The sequence below is a fragment of the Myxine glutinosa genome, unplaced genomic scaffold, assembly GCF_964187855.1.
Source record: "Myxine glutinosa unplaced genomic scaffold, kmMyxGlut1.1 SCAFFOLD_1704, whole genome shotgun sequence".
NCBI classification, from domain to species: domain Eukaryota; kingdom Metazoa; phylum Chordata; class Myxini; order Myxiniformes; family Myxinidae; genus Myxine; species Myxine glutinosa.
In genome coordinates, this window is record NW_027617799.1 from 24,481 (window position 1) to 48,129 (window position 23,649).

Here is a 23,649-nt window from a genome sequence, read left to right on the forward strand (position 1 = left end):
ACTTCGTCTCCCTTCTGTCTCATACCTCCACCTCCCACAACCTTCTACTTTCCTCTGCCCCCCCTCAAACAACCCCTCACTGTGCCTCATCCCATCACCATCAAACCTTTCGTCCTCCTCATCCTTCCCTTTCTTGTAACTCTTCTGTAATCTCTGACACACTATTAACTGCTCTCCCTACCTCTCCCTCTCATCCTCCATATGACCCGACCACTCCCCTCCCCTGTCCTGCACCCGATGCTCCCCCTCTCTCTTCATTAACGGTATGGACCTCAAACATCCGGGGCCTTCGCTCAAACCTGATTGATCTCTCCATTCAGGTTGCTTCTGACAATCCAGACCTGATCTGCTCAACAGAAACTTTCCTCCTTCAAGATGTCTCTCATTCCTTAATATCTCTTCCTGGTTACTCCCTCCTCTGGTATGATAGACCTGAGCCTTGTCCTGGTGGTGGGGTGGCTATCTTTATCAAAAACTCTCTTCCTCACTCTCCTTGCATTGCCCTCTCTCCACCCCACCCCCAGGAGTACCTCTGGCTACGGCTTTCTCTCCGCTCCCACCTTTTGTTCATATGTGTTCTGTACCGTCCTCCAAACAGTGATGACTCCATTTACATTTTGCTGTCGGACAACATGGACCAACTTCTATCAACTCATCCAAACTCTCTCTTCCTCATATCTGGCGACTTCAACTGTCATCATGCCAGCTGGCTGGGTGTGGGTTCCTCTCCCACCAGCCATGGCACCTCAGCAAAGGACTTCTGCGACTCTTTGGGACACAATCTGTCAATTTCCGGACCCGGATCTCAGTCAATGGAGTATCTTCTCTTCTAGACTTGGTTATGACAAACTTCTCTGCAAATGTCTGCTGCTCTTCTTCTGCTCCAATGGGTTCTTCTGATCATGTGATTGTTAAAGTGGACATCTCTCTGGCCATTATCAGAGAACCTCCTCAGCGCCAATGAGTCTGGTATTTCACTCAGGCTGACTGGCACGGTCTGCAAGCAGCCATCAATCATCTGGACTGGTCTCCCATCTCTACTGCCTCTGACATCAATTCTCCCTGGGAATTCTTCCAAAGCAAACTGCTCTCTCTCATGCACAGATTTATCCTATCTCGTCTTCAGTTGTCTTACCCTTCCTCCCGCCCATGGTACACTGAATCTTGTGGTGAGGCAGTTGCCCTTAAACAACTTGCCTTTGCCTCTTGGAAGGCAAATCCAACTGAAGGCAATCTCAGTTCCTTCCAAGCTCGGAACAAGTGTGTGACTACCCTCAGGAGTGCCAGGAAGCACTATCTCTCCACACTCAAGATTGAACTCTCAAACCTGTCTCCTTCCTCCAAATCCTGGTGGCGTCTGGTCAAATCTATTTCAGGTGTTTGTTCCCCCTACATCCCCTCCCTAACCTCAAATGGCTACAAAGTTGACACCGCATGTGACAAAGCAGAATGCCTCAACTCTGTGTTTGCCTCAAAATCTTGTGTCCCAAACCCATCTCTCTCTGTTCCCACCTTTCCCAGTCAAACCCAACTGCTCCTGGACTCTGTGTCCTTCTCTCCTGACAAGTTGGAGAAGTTTTTGTCAAACCTAGACTCTGATTCTGCAACTGGACCAGACAGCATCAGCCCACGTGTCCTAAAATCCTGCTCTTCCGCTCTATCTCACCCTATCTCTGTTCTTTTCACCCTCACATTTGCTCAAGGTCATCTGCCAGCATCTTGGAAATCAGCAAACATTACGGCTTTGCACAAAAAAGTTGCAAAAACAGATCCTTGCAACTACAGACCAATCAGCCTGCTCCCAATTATCAGCAAATTCATGGAATCCATCATTGCTTCAGATTTCAAATCTTTCCTCTTCTCCAATGGCTTCATCTCTGATCATCAATTTGGATTCAGACCAGGTCATTCTACTCTGGACATGTTGCTTCTGCTGTCTCAACAATGGATGGAGGTCCTCAATGCCAAACAGGAAATCAGAGATGTCTCCCTTGACATATCATGTGCCTTCGATACGGTCTGGCACCCAGCTCTGCTCACCAAACTCTCCTCCTATTGTATCCATGGAAATCTCCACTCATGGCTTGCGGACTTCCTCTCTGGTCGTAGGCAATGTGTGGCCCTGAATGGATTTCTCTCATCTCCCCTTCCTGTTCTGGCTGGAGTTCCCCAAGGTAGTGTTGTGGGCCCTGTGCTATTTCTTGTCTTCATCAATGACCTCTCCGACTCTCTGGAAAATCCTCTCTATCTCTTTGCTGATGACTCCACTATCTGCCGTGCCATTCCTCATCCCTCAGATCGGCAGTCTTCAGCCTCATCACTCTGCAGACCTGGACAAAATCACAGACTGGGCAAACAAGTGGAACATGTCTTTCAATCCTGACAAATCTCAAACTCTTACTATGTCTCTCCGAAAAGATTGACTGGAAAACCCTCCCATCTACTTTCTCAACAATCCTCTCCAAGAAGTTCTGTCGCTCAAGCTTTTGGGTCTTACTATCTGCCATGATCTTTCTTGAGAAAACCACATTTTAAAGCTGGCCTCCAAAGCCAGTCACCGACTAGGCATCCTCCATCGTGCGAAGTCCTTCCTTGGCACACCTGAGCTCCTCATCACATACAAGGCTTTCATCCGCAGCTCAATGGAATACTGTTCCCCCTGTAGACCCCCTGTTGACTGAAGACCCCTGAGCCGGTGCTCCTGCCTCACACCTAGCTCAGATTCACGCTGTTGAAACCAAAGCTTTCAGAATCATTGGAATCTCCTGCGATGAAGCTAACTCCGAGGGCCTTTCACTCACTCACCGCAGGCAGGTAGGTGGTCTTTCTGTCTTCTACCGACTCCTCTCCGGCCTTGCTCCCCCAGCTCTCTCTGTGCTTTGTCCCCCAAATATTCCTTCAGGTCGCACAAGATCTGCCTGCAACCCTCTCATGGTTAAACTGCCAAAATCTAGGCTCTCTGCTCACCTTCACTCTTTCATTCCCCTTTTCTCCTGCCTCTGGAACAAACTTCCTCACTCTCTTCAATCCCACTCCTCCCTCCAGGTCTTTAAAACAGCTGTTCACCACCATCTCTTATCTTCCCCCATCCAAAACCTTGATGTTTTCTACCCCCACTAATTCACCCCAGATCCACTTTTTTGAAATTCCAACTCCTTTCCTGGAAGTCCTTGCAGTGTCCATATGTTTTATACCTTTCCCACCTCCCCCCAAGCCTTGTCCCTCCCACATTTCTCTCGATGTCCCTGCTCTCCAATGTTGTGTTTGTGTCCTTCCCCCTCTCTCCCCATCTTGTCTACCGCTCCCCTTATTTTGTGTTTTATGTGTCGGTTTGACTTTTTGTGCGATTAATGTTCGCTCTTTCACAAGCCTCGATCTTGTATACAAAAAAAAAAAAAAAAGTGCATGTAATATATAAATTCCAAATGGGGCTCAATCTAACACCGGCCCACATTGGCCTTTCTCTTTCTAACACCACACTTTTTCCTTATCTGCTGCCCCCTGGTCGCAAGCACACACTCACTCCGTGGCGAGTTCACCTGTGGTGGAAATTCACTCCACCCTCCCCTCCAATGTCTCATTTTTACATGCACATGGTCTAAAGTGGGAGTCGACCACTCCGGGCACAGAGTCGACACCGACAGGGTACGTCCTGAATACCGCGGGAACTGACTCAACAACTACCAACTCCAGCTCAACCATGGCTACGGACATAGCCCCGCTCCTCAGCGCAGGCCTGGACCCGCAAACCAGCAGTCCAACCTTACTCACACCTTGAATTTGAGCAGGCTTGCCCACCGCTCCATACTTCACAGGCTCACGCACCTGGCTTGCCAGCTCCGGTTCGACTGCCTGCGCAAACCTCAGAGCTGGCATCGAGTGGCATGCCGTCAGTCCTGGACAAGCCAGAAGAACTTCCGCCAGGCCCAATTGCGCTCCCATGAATGCCGTTAATTGTGACCCCCCCACCCCCTCCTCCTTCCAACTGCCCACCTCCTCCCCACTGTTTTTATCCGATTTCTGGTTGAGTGGTCAGTATGCGAATTGCCAATGAACATGTTTGTGAACAAGGACAGAGTGACAGGTTCAGGTTGATTTGAAAATGTCGAGAGAAGAATACAATTACGAATTGTTGCAGGTTGGGAAAGTTAAGATCGATGAATCTCAAAAAATGTTCAGGGAAACACTCCCAAATTTCCACCACAGGTGATTCACACCCTCATCGATTAACGTGCGAAAGTTTTGGAGGTCCGAGTAAAAAACGAAAGGTGTAAAATGAGACATTGGAGGGGAGGGTGGCGAGTGTATGGTATCCGCTGGCTGTATCACTCTTCGCATTGCTAAGCTGACAGTAAATCAAGTGTTCACCAAAATTAGGGAAAATAATTCCTCACTCAGCTTTTTTGGCAGCTGAAGAAATGCTGGATAAACTTTCCTTCACTTAAAGCAAGAAAAGGTCCAAAACAAAAACAAAACATGCTTCTCTGTTCCGAGACCAGGAGAAGCACGGATGGCAGATTAGAGGAAAGCATTATAAAAATGATGCAATGTGCTGTTTATGTGCGATGTGAAGCCGGCAGGAAAAAAAGAGAGGGTAGGCTTGTGGTAAGGAAGTGTGGGAAAGAGGTTGGAAGGGGGCAGGGTGGGGGCAGAGGTAGGGGAAGTTTCAGACAGCGGTTGCACTGTACTGACCTTTGCGGTGTCAGCCTTCTGATGGCTGCCCATCACTCGCCGCCGGAGGGGCTTCAGAGGGCTGCCAGCAGTTTGCTCTGGGGACCTGAAGCAATAGGCAAGGAAAAGAGTGAGGAAAATGCAGGGGTGAATGGGGGGCTGTGATTCTAGAGACAGGAAAGCAATTTTAAATAAAAGAAAGTGAAAAAAAAACAAATAAGAAGAAAGAGGAATACTAAATGAAGGTGATCAATAGTGGGTAGGAAGGAAATACTTTAAAAAATGGACAGTTGAAGAGCAGGAAACAAACGAGAGATGACAGAAATGGGAATGGGAGACCAGAAGGGAGAGAGAGGAAAATATATAGAATCGAGATTTATGAAGATTTGGAAGGAGGAAGGTGGATGAAAACAAAGGTGGGCGAAGGGTAGTGGGAAGTGGTGGGTGCAGTGAGAGTAGGGGCAGAAAACGAGCAAGAGAGGCAAGCAGAGGTGAATGGATATCGGTTTCATAGTGAAGGGACACGTTATGTTAGCTGCATCACCAGATGACAACAAATAAAGTACCGTTGGCCTGGTTTTCAGACAAGACTTTCACCTGGACAGACAATGCTGTACAAACTGGAGCACCAGGAGTTATTTTAAATCACTTTAGGTTGTAGTCTGTACTGGTTTTCATCATTTATTAAGACAGTTAACCACACGGCATCCCACAAGAGGCAAATGAGAGGAATAAAACAGGACAATGAAGAAGAAGAGGACAGGACGAGGACGACGAAGATGTGGACAAAGAAGAAGATGAAGAAGAATGTAGTAGAAAAAGAACAACTGCATATTGGTGTTCAACAAAACATCCTTTTGTGTCTGCATGCATTTCAACAACAATGCACCATAATCGCTGCTCATGCACAAGCCATGGCTCACAAAAGAGGTTTGGAAAAGTGAAGGAGGATTTTAAAATACAATCCGGAGTTCTGAGGAACATCAGCAAAGGGGAATGATGAAGAAAAAGGAAAAAGTTAAACCTCAATTTTTTTCTTTTCACCAAAATCACATGAACGCAGTATCGATTACGAGCAAAGCAGAGGGTGATTCGATGTCATGGATATCTGGCACTTTGGGAGGTAATACAGGTCATTTGGTTCTACTTTTTAAGGTCAATGCTTCAAAATCACAAAAGAATGTGCAAGAGAGTAAAAGAGTGATCAAAGAAGAGGAAATTAAAATGGCCTAAAGGAATAGGCAGGAAGTAAGTAACTACTCTTCGACATCGTGACGTCGACCAATATGCCTCCACCCACATTATTATAAATACTTGTACCGGGTTTGATTCAAATCCCTTCAGCTGTTCTAAAGTATCACATTTTTCCCTGACATGACCTCTGACCTTTGACCTCTTGATGCCACCAAGTATGGCCAAAATCCCATTACTGGTTCACAAGTTACCTTCAGTAACACAATTTCTACCTAACAGGACATCTGAACTTTGACATATTGGCCTCAAAATGAAATCAGTTTATCTTTGCATCATAAAACATACTTTAACAAACTTTGGTCAAAATCCCATCACTGGTTCACAAGTTATCATGGTAACAGGATTTTTACCGAACATGACCTCTGACCGTTGATCTTTAATCTAGTGACATCATAATCCAATCAGTTCATCTTTACCTCATCATAGATACACTACATGACCAAACGGACACCATGACCATGTGGACACCCCTTCTAATTAGTGGATTCAGCTATTTCAGCCACACCCATTGATGACAGGTATATATAATCAAGCACACAGCCATGCAATCTCCATAGACAAACATTGGCAGTAGAACGGGCCGTACTGAAGAGCTCAGTGACTTTAAACCATGGCACTGTCATATGATGCCACCTTTCCAACAAGTCAGTTAGTCAAATTTCTGCCCTGCGAGAGCTGCCCCGGTCAACTGTAAGTGCTGTTATTGTGAAGTGGAAATGTCTAGGAGCAACAACAGCTCAGCCGCGAAGTGGTAGGCCACACAAGCTCACAGAATGGGACCGCCGAGTGCTGAAGCGCATAAAAATCGTCTGTCCTCGGTTGCAACACTCACTACTGAGTTCCAAACTGCCTCTGGAAGCAATGTCAGCACAACAACTGTTCGTCGGGAGCTTCATTAAATGCGTTTCCATGGCCGAGCAGCCGCACACAAGCCTAAGATCACCATGCACAATGCCAAGCGTCGGGTGGAGTGGGCTAAAGCTCGCCGCCATTGGACTCTGGAGCAGCGGAAACACGTTCTCTTCAGTGATGAATCACGCTTCACCATCTGGCAGTCAGAAGGACGAATCTGGGTTTGGCGGATGCCAGGAGAATACTACCAGCCCGAATGCATGGTGCCAACTGTAAAGTTTGGTGGAAGAGGAATAATTGTCTTGGGCTGTTTTCCATGGTTCAGGCTGGGCCCCTTCGTTCCAGTGAAAGGAAATTTTAATGCTACATCATACAATGACATTCAAAACAATTGTGTGCTTCCAGCTTCGTGGCAACAGTTTGGGGAAGGCCCTTTCCTGTTTCAGCATGACAATGCCCCCGTGCACCAAGTGAGGTCCATACAGAAATGGTTTGTCGAGATTGGTGTGGAAGAACTTGACTGGCCTGCACAGAGCCTTGACCTCAACTCCATGGAACACCTTTGGGATGAATTGGAATACCGACTGCGAGCCAGGCCTAATCGCCCAACATCAGTGCCTGACCACACTAATGCTCTTGTGGCTGAATGGAAGCAAATCCCCGCAGCAATGTTCCAACATCTATTGGAAAGCCTTCACAGGAGAGTGGAGGCTGTTATAGCAGCAAAGGGGTGGGGGTCGGGGGGGGGGGGGGGACGAACTCCATATTAATGCCCTTGATTTTGGAATGAGATGTGTGATGTTCGGGTGTTCACATACTTTTCGTCATGTGGTGTCCTTGCACCAAGTTTGACTTGGATCGCTTCAGCCTTTCTCACATTGACGCGGGAATGATAACCTTTCATGGACGGACGGATGGATGCATGGACGGAAGGACAGATGGACAGCCCGATGGACAACCCAAAAACATTATGCCTCAGGCGACTTCGTCGGCAGAGGAATAACAACAGCATAAGACATGTCACAGGTAAAAAGGAAGCATGTTTAAAAAAGAAAGAACAATGGGCAGCCGCCAGAAGAATTCTGTTTGAGTCTCCATGGTGTGATGGTTGGATTGTTTGGTAAAAACATCAATTGCTTGCTGGAAATGTGAAAACGAATTTCTGTGAAATGATTGAAGCAAAACACTGTGACATGTCAAGTCAAAGTACTTGCGGCACAGTGCTCTCTGAGCCAGCCATTCCTAACTATTGAGACAGTGCAGATGATGATGATAATGTACATTTTGTGAATTCAAGAACTTTTAATCGAGCATCAATATTTGCATTGGATGAAGGAAAATGAATTATTTTTTGTATACAAAGTCGAGGCTTGTGTAAGAGCAACACATAAAACACAAAGACATAAACAGAAAACACAAAAAAAACATATAGTAATGGGAGCGGGAGACAAGAGGGGGCGAGAGAGGGAAGCACATCAAAAGTAGAGAACAAGGACAGTAATAAATCTGTGGAAGGGAGAGAGCTGGGGAGTAGGGGGGGAAGGGGAAGAGTGGAGGGGAGATAAAGTGAGTGTTTTGGAGAGACGTTGTGGGAGTGTGAGATTTGTCAGGGTTGAGAGACATCTTCCACTTGTTTGATCAGTTTGAGATTTTCTCCAGATCTGCATAGAGTGAAGAAGCTGCTGCCTGCCAATCTGAGGGTTGAGATATGGAGCAGCAGAGAGTGGAGACATCAGCAAAGAGATGGAGAGAATTTTCCAGAGAGTCAGAGAGATCATTGATGAAGACCAGAAAAAGCACAGGGCCCAGAACACTGACTTGAGGAACTCCAGCCTGGGCAGGAAGGGGAGATGAGAGAATTTCATTTAGAGCCATATGTTGACTATGGCAGGAGAGGAAGTCCACGAGCCATGTGTGGAGATTTCCATGGATACCCTAGGAGGAGAGTTTCGTGAGCAGAGCTGGGTGCCAGTCCGTATCGAAGGCGCGAGATATGTCAAGGGAGACGGCTCTGATTTCCTGTTTGGCGTTGAGGACCTCCATCCATTGTTGAGACAGCAGAAGCAGCATTTTATACAGCGTAGAGTGACCTGGTCTGAATCCAAATTGATGATCCGAGATCAAGCCATAGGAGAAAAGGAAGGATTTTGTATCAGAAGCGATGCTGGATTCCATTACCTTGCTGATGATTGAGACCAGGCTGATTGGTTTGTAGTTGCAATTATCTGTTTTTGCACATTTTTGTGCAAAGCGGTAATGTTGGCTGACTTCCAAGCAGATGGCAGATGACCTTGAGCAAAAGAGAGGGTGAAGAGAACAGAGAGAGGGTGTGATAGAGCAGCAGAGCAGGATTTCATGACCCATGGACTGATGCCGTCTGGTCCAGTTGCAGAATCAGAGTCGTGGTTTGAGAAAAACCTCTCCACCTTGTCGGGAGAGAAGGACACAGAGTCCAGGAGCAGCTGGGTATGACTGGGTAACGTGGGTACAGAGAGCGATGGGTTTGGGACACAATATTTTGAGGTGAACACAGTGTTGAGGCATTCAGCTTTTCCATGTGCGGAGTCAGCTGTGTAGCTGTTTGAGGTAAGGGAGGGGATGGAAGAGGAACAAACACCAGAAACAGATTTGACCAGACACCACCAGGATTTGGAGAGGGAGATAGGTTTGAGAGTTCAGTCTTGAGAGTAGAGAGATAGTGTTTCCTGGCTCTCCTGAGGGTAGACACACTTGTTCCGAGTTTTGTGGAAGGAACTGAGATATGACAACTGAAGACGAGATGGGATAAATCGGTGCATGAGAGAGAGCAATTTTCTTTGGAAGAATTCCCAGGATGAGTTGATGTCAGAGACAGTAGAGATGGGAGATTCAGATGATTCCAGATGATTGATGGCTGTTTGGACCATTCCAGTCAGCCTGAGTGAAGTCCCAGACTCGTCGGCACTGAGGAGGCTCTTTGAGAACGGCCAGAGAGATATCCACTTTAACAAGGAAATGATCAGATGAACCGATTGGAGCAGAAGAAGAACAGCAGATATTTTCAGGGAAGTTAGTCATAACCAAGTCAAGAAGAGATGATGCTCCGTTGACTGAGATCCGGGTCGGGAAATTGACAGATTGTGTCGGTCCCAATGAGATGCAGAAGTCCTTTGCTGTGGTGCCATGGCTGGTGAGAGAGGTACCCACACCCAGACAGCTGGCATGATGACAGTTGAAGTCGCCACATATGAAGAAGTGAGAGTTGGGATGAGTGGATAGAAGTTGGTCCATGTTGTTAGACAGTGAGATGTACTGCAGATGGAGTCATCTTGCTTATCAATTGATACACAAGTCTTGCTTACAAATCAGGTTTTGCGAGTTATGATTCATGGAATTTGTGACATGAGTTGGGTATATATTTAAATGGATTATTTTAGTATATAAGAGGTAAGGATAGGGTTAGGAGGAGTGTGGGCACATTGAAGAATAACAGAAGTATTGGTCGAAGATGAGGGTGAGATGGCTTGCTTACAAATTTAATTATTTATTTTTGCTTCTACATTTACTCAAGAACAGTAAGGGGAACTTCCAATAGCTGAGAATATCCATGATGTAGGTGAGCAAGGGCCTTTAGAAGAGATTCAAGTCGGAGCAGAGTGCGTGAAGAAATAGCTTTTTTTTCTTCTTTTTTTGTATGCAGAATCGAGGCTCGTGAAAGAGCTAACACATTGAACATGAAAACATGCACAGACACACAAAACATGCAATGAAGGGAGCGGGAAACAAAAGGGGGAGAGAGGGAAGCACACAAGCACAACAACAGAAGAGAACAGGGATGCCGGTAGATCTGTGGAAGGGGGAGGGCTGAGGGAGGAGGAAGGGGAACGAAGGGTAACAAGCGTTACGCCTAGGTCCCCCGTCGGTGAAGTGATGCGAGTTGACAAAGTGGAAGACGCAAGGCGGCCATCTTGGATTTTGACATGGCGACCCAATTTTCAATAGCGTTCTCCCTTATGCGTAGATACACCCACACACCAGATTAGAAGTTGGTACTTCGCTTATTTTGCAAGATATTTCGCTCACAAGGTTCAGACATATAAATGGTGGCGGCCATCTTGGATTTTGACGTGGCGACCCAATTTTCAATAACGATCCTCCTTAAGCCGAGATACACCCACACACCAAATTAGAAGTTGGTACTTCGCTTATTGTTCAAGATATTCATCTCACAAGGTTCAGATATACATGGCGGCGGCCATCTTGGATTTTGACGTGGCGACCCAATTTTAAACAGCGTTCTTCCTTGTGCCTAGATACACCCACACACCAGATTAGAAGTTGGTACTTCGCTTATTTTTCAAGATATTTTGCTCACAAGGTTCAGACATATATATGGTGGCGGCCATCTTGGATTTTGACGTGGCGACCCAATTTTCAATAGCGTTCTTCCTTATGCCGAGATACACCCACACACCAAATTAGAAGTTGGTACTTCGCTTATTTTTCAGGATATTCATCTCACAAGGTTCAGACATACATGGCGGCGGCCATCTTGGATTTTGACGTGGCGACCCAATTTTAAACAGCGTTCTTCCTTGTGCCGAGATACACCCACACACCAGATTAGAAGTTGGTACTTCGCTTATTTTTCGAGATATTTCACTCACAAGGTTCAGACATATATATGGTGGCGGCCATCTTGGATTTTGACGTGGCGACCCAATTTTCAATAGCGTTCTTCCTTATGCCGAGATACACCCACCCACCAAATTAGAAGTTGGTACTTCGCTTATTTTTCAAGATATTCATCTCACAATGTTCAGACATACATGGCGGCGGCCATCTTGGATTTTGACGTGGCGACCCAATTTTAAACAGCGTTCTTCCTTGTGCCTAGATACACCCACTCACCAGATTAGAAGTTGGTACTTCACTTATTTTTCAAGATATTCATCTCACAATGTTCAGACATACATGGCGGCGGCCATCTTGGATTTTGACGTGGCGACCCAATTTTCAACAGCGTTCTTCCTTGTGCCGAGATACACCCACACACCAGATTAGAAGTTGGTACTTCGCTTATTTTTCAAGATATTCAGCTCACAAGGTTCAGACATACATGGCGGCGGCCATCTTGGATTTTGACGTGGGTTGCACCCACACACCAAATTCGAATGCGGTCCTTCGCTTACGCACGCACGCATGCCCGCACGCACACACGCACACACGGACGGACACACGGACGGAGGGGAAAACCATAGTCCCCCTTTCGCTCCGCTGTGCGACGGGGGACAACAAAGCAAATGAACACTTCTCGGAACCCCAGGAAAGGAGCTGGGGATTCAAAGAGGCAGATTTGGGGCGTTTTAACGGGTGTAGAAAAGATCAAGGTTTTGGATGGGGGAAAACAAGAGATGGTAGTGAACAGCTGTTTTAAGGACCTGGAGGGAGGAGAGGGATTGAAGAGAGTGTGGGAGTTTGTTCCAGAGGCGGGAGAAAAGAGGAATGAAGGAGTGAAGGTGAGCAGAGAGTCTTGATTTTGGAAGTTTCACCAGAAGAGGATTGCTGGTAGATCTTGTGTGTCCTGCAGGAATATCTGGGGGACGCAGTACATACAGAGCAGGGGGGGGCAAGGCTGGAGAGGAGTCGGTAGAAGACAGAAAGACCACCTACCTGACTGTGGTGAGAGAGAGAGAGAAAGGCCCTCAGAATCAGCTTCATCGCGGGAGATTCCAATGATTCTGAATGCTTTGGTTTCAACCGTGTGAAGCCGACCTAGGTGTAAGACAGGAGCACCAGCCCAGAGGGGAGAGCAGTATTCCATTGATCTGCAGATGAAAGCTTTGTAGGCGGTGAGGAGCTCCAAAGTGCCCAGAACGGACTTCACACGATGGAGGATGCCCATTGCCCAGTCGGCGACTGGCCTTGGAGGCCAGCTTGGAAATGTGATTTTCCCAAGAAAGATCATGGCAGATAGTGAGACCCAAAAGCTTGAGTGACAAGTGAACACTACAAGGAATTTCAGGAAAGAAGTTGGGGTTTGAAAGAGGTGGATTTGGGGTGTTTATCGGGGGTAGAAAAGATCAAGGTTTTGGATGGGGGAAGATAAGAGATGGTGGTGAACAGCTAGAAAAATAAAGGGATGAGAAACCTCCAGGACCGTATAATATGCATCCAAGAGTATTGACGAAGGTGGATGAGCAGCTAAGCCAGATGTTAAAGGATATCTGTAATAGCTCACTGGAGGAGTCAGAATAGGTACCGTAGGATTGGAGAGTAGCAAACGTAACAACGTTATTTACGAAATTACCCAAGTAATAACTGAAGAACGATCGACGTGTTACCTTGGATTCAGTTGCAGGGAAGGTGAGGGAGAGGTTAATTAAGGAAGAGATAATAAACCATTTAAATAATTTCAAACAAATTTGAGATGGTCAGTACGGGTTTACTGAAGGGACGTCATGTTTAACAAATTTATTGGAGTTCTACAAGGCAGTTTCTGATTGGTGGATTAGGGAAGTGCAGTGGGTGGAGTATATCAAGTCTTTCAGAAGGCATTTGATAAGGTCGCATCCAGGAAGTTGTTAGGCTAAGGTGAGGGCTTCTGGAGTGGCTGGCCAGGTAGCTACGTGGATTGGAAACTGGATTAATGATTGGAAGCAAAGAGAGACTGCGTGGTTGGTAACTAACTGGAGGATGTCTGACATGGAGGACTTAAGTAGTAAGGTAACTTACGGATCAGTACTGGGACTATTATTACCCTGCGCTCATGAAGCGAAAAGCAAAGATAACCATTCGTGTGCGTACATGTGTACGTGTGGTGTTCGTGTCTGCATTTTTAAAATTCATTTTCTCGGCAACCGTTGGTCCGATTGACACAAAATTTTCACTATAGGAGCGACTCCACCTGTATAATTTTTATTCATCATTATGACCTCATAAGTCACGTGGTACGGACGCCATATTGTAAAAACCTTATACCTCTATATCTCCAAAACCACTCAATGGAAAAAATTGAAACTTGGCTCATTGTCAAGTACCCCCCATGGGTAATAAGATATGTTAATGATGATGTCATCGGTGCCTTTGTTATGACGTCCTAATTGGACAAGTATAACGCTTCATCTGATCAGTAAGAAAAAAAATTTCTCTGCAACTGTTGGTCCGATGGAAACGAATATTTCACCATATGAGCGCCTACTCCTGTAGAATATTTAAATGATAATTATGATGTCATAGGTCACCTGTACAGGCGCCATCTTGGAAAAACCAAAAACGGTGCACTTCTATATCTCCAAAACCGCTCTGTGGAAAAAAAATTAAACATGGCTCATTGTAAAGAACTCCATATGGGGAATAAGTGTTCTAACGATGAAGACATTGGTGCCTTAATTATGAAGTCATAATTTGAAAGAGACAACGCTTAGTCTGATCAGTTTGAAATTTGAGCGTGATCTATGCAACAATTATATTAGAGAATGTAAATTTATGATGTCATCGGTCATGTGGTCTGGCAGCCATATTGGATCAAATAAAAAACCCCTTCAAAAACAGAAGAGTTGGCTCGCACCAAGTTGACTGTGCAGGGTAAGTATTCTATGAATACCATCGAGTTATTCATAATTATTACAGTATTTATATTATGAATATAGTCGAGTTAGGACTCAGCTTTTTAAATTTGCAGATGATACAAAACTTGGTAGATGGCAGAGAGTAGGTGATCAGATTCAGGAAAGTCAAGATCCTTTCATACATTGGGCATAATATTGGCAGATGCAATTTAACAAACTAGAGCTTCCAGAGAAGCAGAACTCAACTGAACTGACTGGAGAACTTTAAAGTATGTCGGGTCTCACATGCCAAGTTTGATGAAAATTCGTCAATATATGTGGAAGCTATATTGTTAACGTCGTTTCAGAGCTGAAAAAATATGCCGGCCTATGGCGGCCATTTTGTGACGGATCGGGTTGGAATGCAATAGCAACCTACCTTGTGTGGTAAGGGTTAAACATTCTAGGTTTGATCAAAATCTGTTAATATTTGTGGACGCTAGAGTGTTAACGTCGTTTTCATGACCAAAAACAAAATGGTCGCCTGCGTCCGCCATTTTTCAACGGATCGGGCTGAAATGTAATACCAACCTGGTCCTTGGGGAAAGGATGCTGCATGTCAAGTTTGATCAGAATCGGTTGATATTTGTGGACGCTGGAGTGTTAACGTCGAAAAGTTAACGGACGACAGACGACGACGACGACGACGACAGACGACGACAGACGACGGACGCCGGAGGGTTCAGTATGTGATGAACTCAACCTTTAATTAGGTTAACCTGTGAGTTAATAAATGGAAGGTGCTGGGAAATGGGTAAGAGTAATGAAAATACAGATTATATAATACAAGGGGCAATCTTGGAGTGTGTCACCGAGCAGAAGGATCTGGGGATGGTAACATATACAGGCGGTAAGCAGACCGGACAATGCCAGGCAGATATAAGTAAAACAAATATGGTTGTAGGTTGCATTCGTAGGGGAATCAATTATAGATCAAAAGAGGTGGTTTTAATATTGTATCAGAAGTTAGTGAGGCCTTATCTAGAATAGTGTGTACAGTTTTGGTCATCACATCTGAGGAGGGACGAAGCTGCTATGGAGATGGGATACTACATCGATTCGGGGCTACCTATACCAAGCTTATGAGAACGTTTACAGGAGACGAGACTTTATACATTAGAAAATAGGTGATTACGAAGGGATGCGATAGATATGTTCAAGATAATGAAGGGTGGGCACAAGATAGGAGCATTGGAGTTTTCAGCAGAATGGGCAGTGTTAGGAGCAGGAGCCAAAGCCTGAGGGTAAAGAAAATGAGAGTTAGTGCAGTAATAAGGCAGGGGGCTTTCTGTCAGAGTATAGTTAATGCATGGAATAGTCTGGAAGGGTGATGATTTCTGTTGATGTAGCACAGGCAGGATGGGCCGAATGGCCTCCTTCTGCACCTAAATCCATTGCGTGTGTATCCTCATGTGCATTTTTGTGACATTTCACCCTGCAATGGCTCCAGCCATTACACATACCGTACAACAGAAACTAAATAATAAAGAAACTATTTAAAAGAAATGGCAAAATGAAGAGGTGTTGTAGAGATACGTCACATCTGGAATGTTTCTTTGTAACTGCTTGTTACGTGTCAAGATCATCCCAGTGAGATGTAGGTCAATGAAAATTTTGATCAAGCTTCCAAATGCAATGTGTGTTAAAGCTTTTTGTGTATAGAAAGAGACAAACATGTGCAAGAATAACATGAGACTTTCCTGTACAGTGGTCGCCCGACAGGTGAAAAATACAGGAGGAGGAGGAGGACCGATGATGAGGAAGACGATGAGGTGATAGAAAAAAAAGAATATCCCCAAGTGGGCTGACGGTCATCTCTTGAGGTTGAAGTTCAGAACACGGCTGATTTTCATGTACTTGGGATGGGATGAACATGATTTGAGGGTAGAGTGGTAGGAAACATGGACTTGGGATGAACATGATTTGAGAGTGGAGTGGTCGGGAAGATGGACTTGGGATGAACATGATTTAAGGGTGGAGTGGTAGGAAACATGGACTTGGGATGAACATGATTTGAGGGTGGAGTGGTGGGAAAATGGACTTGGGATGAACATGATTTGAGGGTAGCGTGGTAGGAAAGATGGACTTGGGATGAACATGATTTGAGGGTGGAGTGGTGGGAAAATGGACTTGGGATGAACATGATTTGAGGGTGGAGTGGTAGGGAAGATGGACTTGGGATGAATATGATTTGAGGGTGGAGTGGTAGGGAAGATGGACTTGGGATGAATATGATTTGAGGGTAGAGTGGTAGGGAAGATGGCCTTGGGATGAATATGATTTGAGGGTAGAGTGGTAGGGAAGATGGACTTGGGATGAACATGATTTGAGGGTAGAGTGGTAGGGAAGATGGACTTGGGATGAACATGATTTGAGGGTGGAGTGGTGGGAAAATGGACTTGGGATGAATATGATTTGAGGGTAGAGTGGTAGGAAAGTTGGACTTGGGATGAATATGATTTGAGGGTAGAGTGGTCGGAAAGTTGGACTTGGGATGAATATGATTTGAGGGTTCCCCCCCCCCCCCCCCATTCCCCGGGAGTCCCCTGATCCCAGAGGACAACCCCTGTGTGAAATTGAAACATTTAAGACTGGTTGATCCTGCGGACCATCGAGTAGAATGGCTGGATCAAGTTTTAGAGCAATTGATTGGTAAATAAGGGATCCAAAGTTTGGAGCCCCTGGGAGCCCCCATGAAGCAAAATCGGAAAATGTAAGACAGAGTGATTGTGCAGGCCATCGAGTCGAAGAGCTGTATCAGCTTTGAGATCAATAATTTGGTAAACGAGGGACGAGTAGGGATTCAAGGTTTGGGTGGGTAACCCCCCCCCCCCCCCCGCCCCCATGAGAGCCTCCATGATCCAAAATCGAAGATCGAAGCCCGAGCGATTGTGTAGGCAACTGTCTTGTATTCATGTGTCAAGTTCCAGAACAATCAGCCAGGAAATAAGCGAGTAGCAAAAAGTTAACAAACGGATAGATGGGCGGACGACTGGACAGACAGACATCCGGACATCACGACCCATTTTATAAGTTAATCTCTTCGAGACTCAAGAGGAGATGACCTAAAATGAATAAGTGAGACGTTCAGAATCAGGAGAATGAACGAGAGAAAAACCTGAAAAGTGTGAGGTGAGGTAGTAGGCCCAGGTCAGCAAGTGGGCCGAGGCCACATCCGTCATGTCCAGAATCAAACAGGGCTTCCTGATCCAGCAGTTGCAGCAGCAGTTTGCGAGCAGCACGACCGGCAAATGCCGTGCCGTGATTGATGCGACGGAGCTTCGGCTTTGGATGCAAAGGGGAGAAAAGCACAAGATCAACAAATCAAGTTCAACTGGAATCCGAGTGGCAGAGATGAATGTATATGATTGTCATCCATTGGGTATGCAAGCAAAATGGTAGAATAATAAATAAATACATCTGCCACCTCCTCCCCCAACACCCAACATTTCATATGTTCCTCATATGTATACATTGTTGCGGTCTTGGAAAATGTACCCCGGGGATCGCATCTGTGTACACCATAGGAATCCCCAGATAGTTTTTTTCTATAGTCTGTATAAAGATAGACCTTTGCCCATTGTCGAGGGTCACGGAAATGGGGACCTGCATTGTCTATGTATTCCCAGTGTGAGGTCTCCCCATTTCCAACAATGTCTTCCTTCCAATCCACTATCGATCCATTCCAGCTATCTTTCATTCTTTCAACCCACATTCAGTCTGTTTAAACAATCCCTTTCTTTCAATCCGCCATCGGTGATTTTCAACAATCCCCCATCGGCTTGTTCCAACAACCTGTCTTAATCCACTGTCGGTCCCTATTTTGGGGGCTCAACCCCCCATAAACCGTCTTAGACATTGATTTTTTTTTTAATGTCGTGAACAAACTTTGGTACATCATGGGTGATGAAGGTTTTGGTCAAGTTCCATCGAAATTGTGTGTAGTTTCAGAGAAGAAAACAAATACCTATTTTCGGGGGTCAAACCTGGACCCACTTTGACCTCTCGTAGACCTCCTTAGACCCTGATTTTGTTGATGCCGTGAACAAACTTTGGTACATCGCGGGTGATGAAGGTTGGGACGTTTCATCAAAATAGTGTGTGTAGTTCTATTTTGGAAGGTTGGGGGTCAAACCTGGACCCACTTTGATCCCGATAGATCCCCTTAGACTTTAATTTTTAAAAAAAAAGTAAAAAAAAAAAAAAAATTTTTATAATTTTTTAATTTTTTTTTAATTTTAATTAAAAATTTTAAATAAAAAAAATAATTTTTTAATTTTTTTTTTTTTTTTTTAATGCTGTGAACAAACTTAAGTTCCAACATACAAAATATAACTTTACTCAAGGTTGGTCACAATCCCTTCAGCAGTTTCAGAGAATAAGTTGCAAGTGTTTACAGACGGACTGACGGATGGACGATGCGCCATCCCATCAGCTCCACAGAAGGCGAGCAAACTAGAACGGCACTTTGTAGAGCGCATAGCTTCAGTAGGCTGAAGGGTTTACGTTTTGTATCTCACCGATTGGGGAAAGGCAAGGGTGAATGGGGGGCTGTGGGATGTATGGGAATGGGAGACCAGAAGGGAGGAGACCATATCGTGATATAGATCGTTTTTGGCGCTAACTCTCAATTGTGAAGAATCACAAATAGAAATCTCTCAGCGATGGCTGACGGATCTTTGCCAAAATTTCAGAGGTTCATCAGTGAGGGACAGGGAGTGTTTTAGGCCAAAAAAAAAAAATCTTCTTTTTTTCGAAAAAAATGTCTAAAAGTATTTTAAAAATAAGAAAATAAATTTTAAAAAACATCGTGGCCAAGCCGATGTAGTTATGTGAAAGTTAATACGAAATGATCCCTGACATTCCTTAGAAAGTGTGTTTGGCCTCCACAAAAAATCTAATTAAAAAAATTCTTCAAAATTCTAACAGGATTAGAACAGCACTAGGGAACGCTGGGTACCCCCGTGTGTATTAAATAAAAAGGTCTGACGACATGGAAAACTATATGAGTATAGGATCAAAAGGAAGAGACGATATTTCTGCCAAGCAAGAGTGGCCACATAATGCACATGGATGAGGGAATTATGATCCCCAGGTTGATGAACTCATAAAAGCTCTTTGCAGAAAATTCCTCATTTGTCTCGGGATGTGATGTAGTGTAGAACCACCGAGATAGAACAAGCGATGCGTAGGAAGTGACACGTGTCGGTCGAAGTAACACGAGTCAGTCACAAGGCAAAACAAGGAAGTGGGAAATCCATATCTGCAGTTGATGTTTTTTTTCATTCGATCCCACAACTCTGGTCAAATGGAGCCGAAGCAAATTCAACAGAATTATATTTGGTTTTTGCAGGTAGTGAAAATTCATTGTGTGTGTGTGTGTGTGTGTGTGTGTGTGTGTGTGTGTGTGTGTGTGTGTGTGTGTGTGTGTGTGTGTGTGTGTGTTAAACATTTGGCATGGTGCGAACAGATGAAAATTTCGAAGTTCGCTCAAGTTCGAGTTTGGCCGACTCAGAGTTCATACAGGTTCGTGTTTGAGAACGTTTGATGAAGACAAGCTTCATCGTTTGTCAAAACAAAGTTAGAGTCTAAAAGTTTTCTCTTGAACCTGAATAAAATGACCCTGCACTGGAGAAACTCAGCACAGATGTTAGTCATTCCCTCAATGCAGTTTCCAGCTGGTGTCACATTCTTTGCAGCAGCGAGGAGTTTCCTACTGAGTCACACGTTATTCATAGCACTGAATGAGACGATGAATACATAAATTAACACAAACAGAGTGTGACTGACGGATACAAAAACGCGTGCGACAGACTCACTTGTGAACACACACACACACACACACACACACACACACACACACACACACACACACACACACACACACACACACACACACACACACACACACACACAAAAATACAAAAGGTGGCATTGCTAATTGAGGTGCGAGTTCCCAGCAATTTAAGCCAAAACAACAAAGAAAATGACCAAATAACAAGATGTCAAGAATGAAGTGAAAAGAACAAGGAAGTGGAAGAAAGCTGAAATTGTACCAATGATAAATAATTGGAACAATGGGAATAGTGAAGAAGAACCTTACAGAGAATAGAGAAACCTTGCCTGGGAATATTAAAACAAACGAACTACATTTGGAAGCTGTCCGGTGCTCGGCGACGATCCTGAAAAGATCTCTGGGAAGAACAAACCAGAAAACTTCAGAGCTTGGTCCATGAATCATGACCCACCTTATACATACATATATATTTATACACACACACACACATATATATATATATATATAGCATATATACGGGGGGGCAGTTAATAAGTAACCTTAAAATATTTTTCACAACTTGTTTATTGCATGTACGTGTGCAACAACTGTTATTTTTCAACATAATCTCCATTGCGTTCAATGCATCTTTCCAGCGCTTTACTAAGGCCAGGATTCCTCTCGAGAAAAAAATCTTTTTGGCTGCTTGTGTAGCCATTCGTGCACCGCCTCTTGGACCCCTTCGTTGGATCGGAAAGTGGTTCCACCAAATGCTTCTTTAAGTGACCCAAAGATGTGGTAATCTGAAGGGGCGAGGTCTGGTGAGTAGGGTGGATGAGGAAGACACTCAAAATGCAGGTCCTCGATTGTTGCAGCTGGAGTGCGGGCAGTATGGGGCCGAGCAATGTCATGCTGCAGCAAAACACCGGTAGTGAGTAGTCCACGCCGTTTTGATCTGACTGCTGGAACCACCTCCCACCCCAGCTCAAACCTGTGCATGTTATCCACCACTCCTCGTCAGCATGTCAGCATGTCAGCATATCAGCGCACGCACACACACACACACACACACACACACACACACACACACACACACACACACACACACACACACACACACACACACACACACACACACACACACACACACACACACACACACACACACACACACACACACACACACACACACACACACACACACACACACACACACCCCATCTGAACATGTTACACGATCAGTTTTGAGGAAGGCACGGGCGGCATCGGCTCCAGGACCAGGTGGAGTGCCATACAAGGTGTTTAAGAGTTGTGAAGGCATCAGGCAGTATCTGTGGAAGGCTCTGAAGGTGGTATGGAGGCTAGGAGCGGTGCCCAGTCAATGGACTAGGGCGGAAGGAGTTTATATTCCAAAGCAGGAGGAGGCTGTGACACTGGAGAAGTTTAGACCAATATCATTGCTCGATGTAGATGGGAAGATATTGATGAGTGTCTTTGCGGCACGGCTCTCAGGCTTCATCAGAGGGAATGGTTTTGTGGATGGTTCTGTGCAGAAGGCAGTAATACCAGGATCACCAGGATGCATTGAACACTCAGCAATGGTCTGGCAAGTGTTACAGGAGGCAAAGAGGCAAAGGAAGGATGTTGCGGTGGTATGGCTGGATTTGGAGAATGCATATGGGTCAGTGCCGCATGCCTTGATCAGGTATGCCATGGATTTATTTTGGGTGCCACGGAGATTTAGGGATTTTTTTATGGCATATTATGATCAGTTTTGGATGCGGTTTGCGACACAGTCCTATGTAACAGAGTGGCAGAAATTGGAAGTGGGGATCCCGATGGGATGTACCATCTCCCCTATTTTTGTTTGTGCTGGTTATGGAGTTGTTGATACGTGCTGTGAGTGGACATGGGAAAAAAGTGGAGCTAGCCCCTGAACAGAGTTTGCCAGCGATGTTTGCATTCATGGATGACCTGACAGTTGTCCGACAGTCCGCTGATGCAGCAGTAGAGGTACTGGGACGACTGGAAAGGTTGATGCGGTGGGAAAGAATGGGATTTAAAGCAAGAAAGTCGAGGAGTGTGGTGGTGAGACGAGGAGTGGTGGATAACATGCACAGGTTTGAGCTGGGAGGGGAAGTGGTTCCATCATTGACAGAGGTCCATGTGAAGAGTTTGGAAAGATGGTATACAGTGGAGTTGAAGTATGTGAGAAGGGTGGAGGAGGTGTGAAACAAGCTTTTGAGAGGTTTGAAGAGGACTGATGGATGTGGTTTGCCAGGTAAGTTGAAGGTATGGTGTTTGAAGTTTGGATTGATGCCACGAGTATTGTGGCCATTGATGATTTATGATATTGCAATTGGGCATATGAGAGGATGGAGGTTGTGGTGAGCGGGTTTTTGAGGAGGGAGTTGGGAGTGCCACGCTGTTTGACAAACATTGCCTTTTATGGTCAGGGTGGAAAACTCTTGTTTCCCTTGACATCGTTAACCGAGGAGTTTAAGGTGGTGAGGGTGCGGGAGTTCTGATGTTGTGAGATTCGAGTGATTCAGTGGTAAAGAATGCTCTCCCAGAGAAGAAGGGAAGCCGGAAGTGGAATGCAAGAGCAGAGGTGGATGAGATGGAGGAGTGGTTGCAACATGAGGAGGTCGTGGGGATGCTACACCATGGGAAGCATGGCTTGGGGTGGATGAAGCATGTGTGAAAAAGAGGAGGAAGATGGTTGAGAGTGAGGTGAGAAGAAAGGAGGAGGAGGTGAGACATGTGAAAGCAGTCAGACAGGCACAGCAAGGTGCTTGAACGTGGTGGGAAGGTGTGGGGGTGAGGACGTTAAAGTGGCAAGAGATTTGGAGGACGGAGCTATTATTGTTGAGTTTCCTGTTGCGGGCAACATATGATGTGCTTCCATCACCAATAAACTTGAGATTGTGGGGGTTGTTGCAGGAGGAGAGATGTTCTTTGTGCGGAGGTTTGGGAAAGGTGTGCACTGAGTGATACACTGAGTGCATGCTCGGGAGCATTGACAGCAGGAAGATACAAGTGGCGGCACGATCAGGTGTTGGCGGTGGTGGTCTTGGTGCAGATGGTGCACCAAAAGGTGCTAAGATCGAGAGAGAGAAGAGTGGAGAAGGAGACCGATGGGGGAGAGGTGTTGTTTGTCAAAGAGGGCAACGTGGTAAGAGGAGGAAAGAAGAGGTGGTAGAAAGCAAGAGGGCTGTCAGATGCTTGTGATTGGCAGATGGTGGCAGACCTAAAGGCACAATTGATATTCGCAGAGGAGATCTGTGTGACAAGGTTGCAGCCTGACAATGTCATCTGGTCAGGTGCAACAAGACAGGTCATCTTAGGGGAATTGTCTGTACCCTGGGAAGAGAACATGGAGTGGCCAGACGGAAGCCAAACAGTTCAATCTTGGTTTCATCAGACCACAGAATCTTGTTTCTCACAGTCTGAGAGTCCTTCAGGTGCTTTTTTGCAAACTCCAAGCAGGCTTTCATGTGTCTTTCA

The 23,649-nt window shown here is 45.4% G+C and overlaps 1 protein-coding gene across 1 annotated transcript in view; it reads right to left on the reverse strand.

Moving 5' to 3' along the window:
• LOC137423039 (PCNA-interacting partner-like) overlaps window positions 1-23,649 on the reverse strand; it is a gene marked incomplete at both ends in the record, with an annotated part of 86,043 nt that overhangs the window by 15,053 nt on the left and 47,341 nt on the right. Inside the window, 2 exons of the mRNA XM_078769221.1 lie at window positions 4,693-4,777; window positions 17,485-17,651. Coding sequence (XP_078625347.1) covers window positions 4,693-4,777; window positions 17,485-17,651 — 252 coding nt within the window. The remainder of the gene's footprint in view (window positions 1-4,692; window positions 4,778-17,484; window positions 17,652-23,649) is intronic.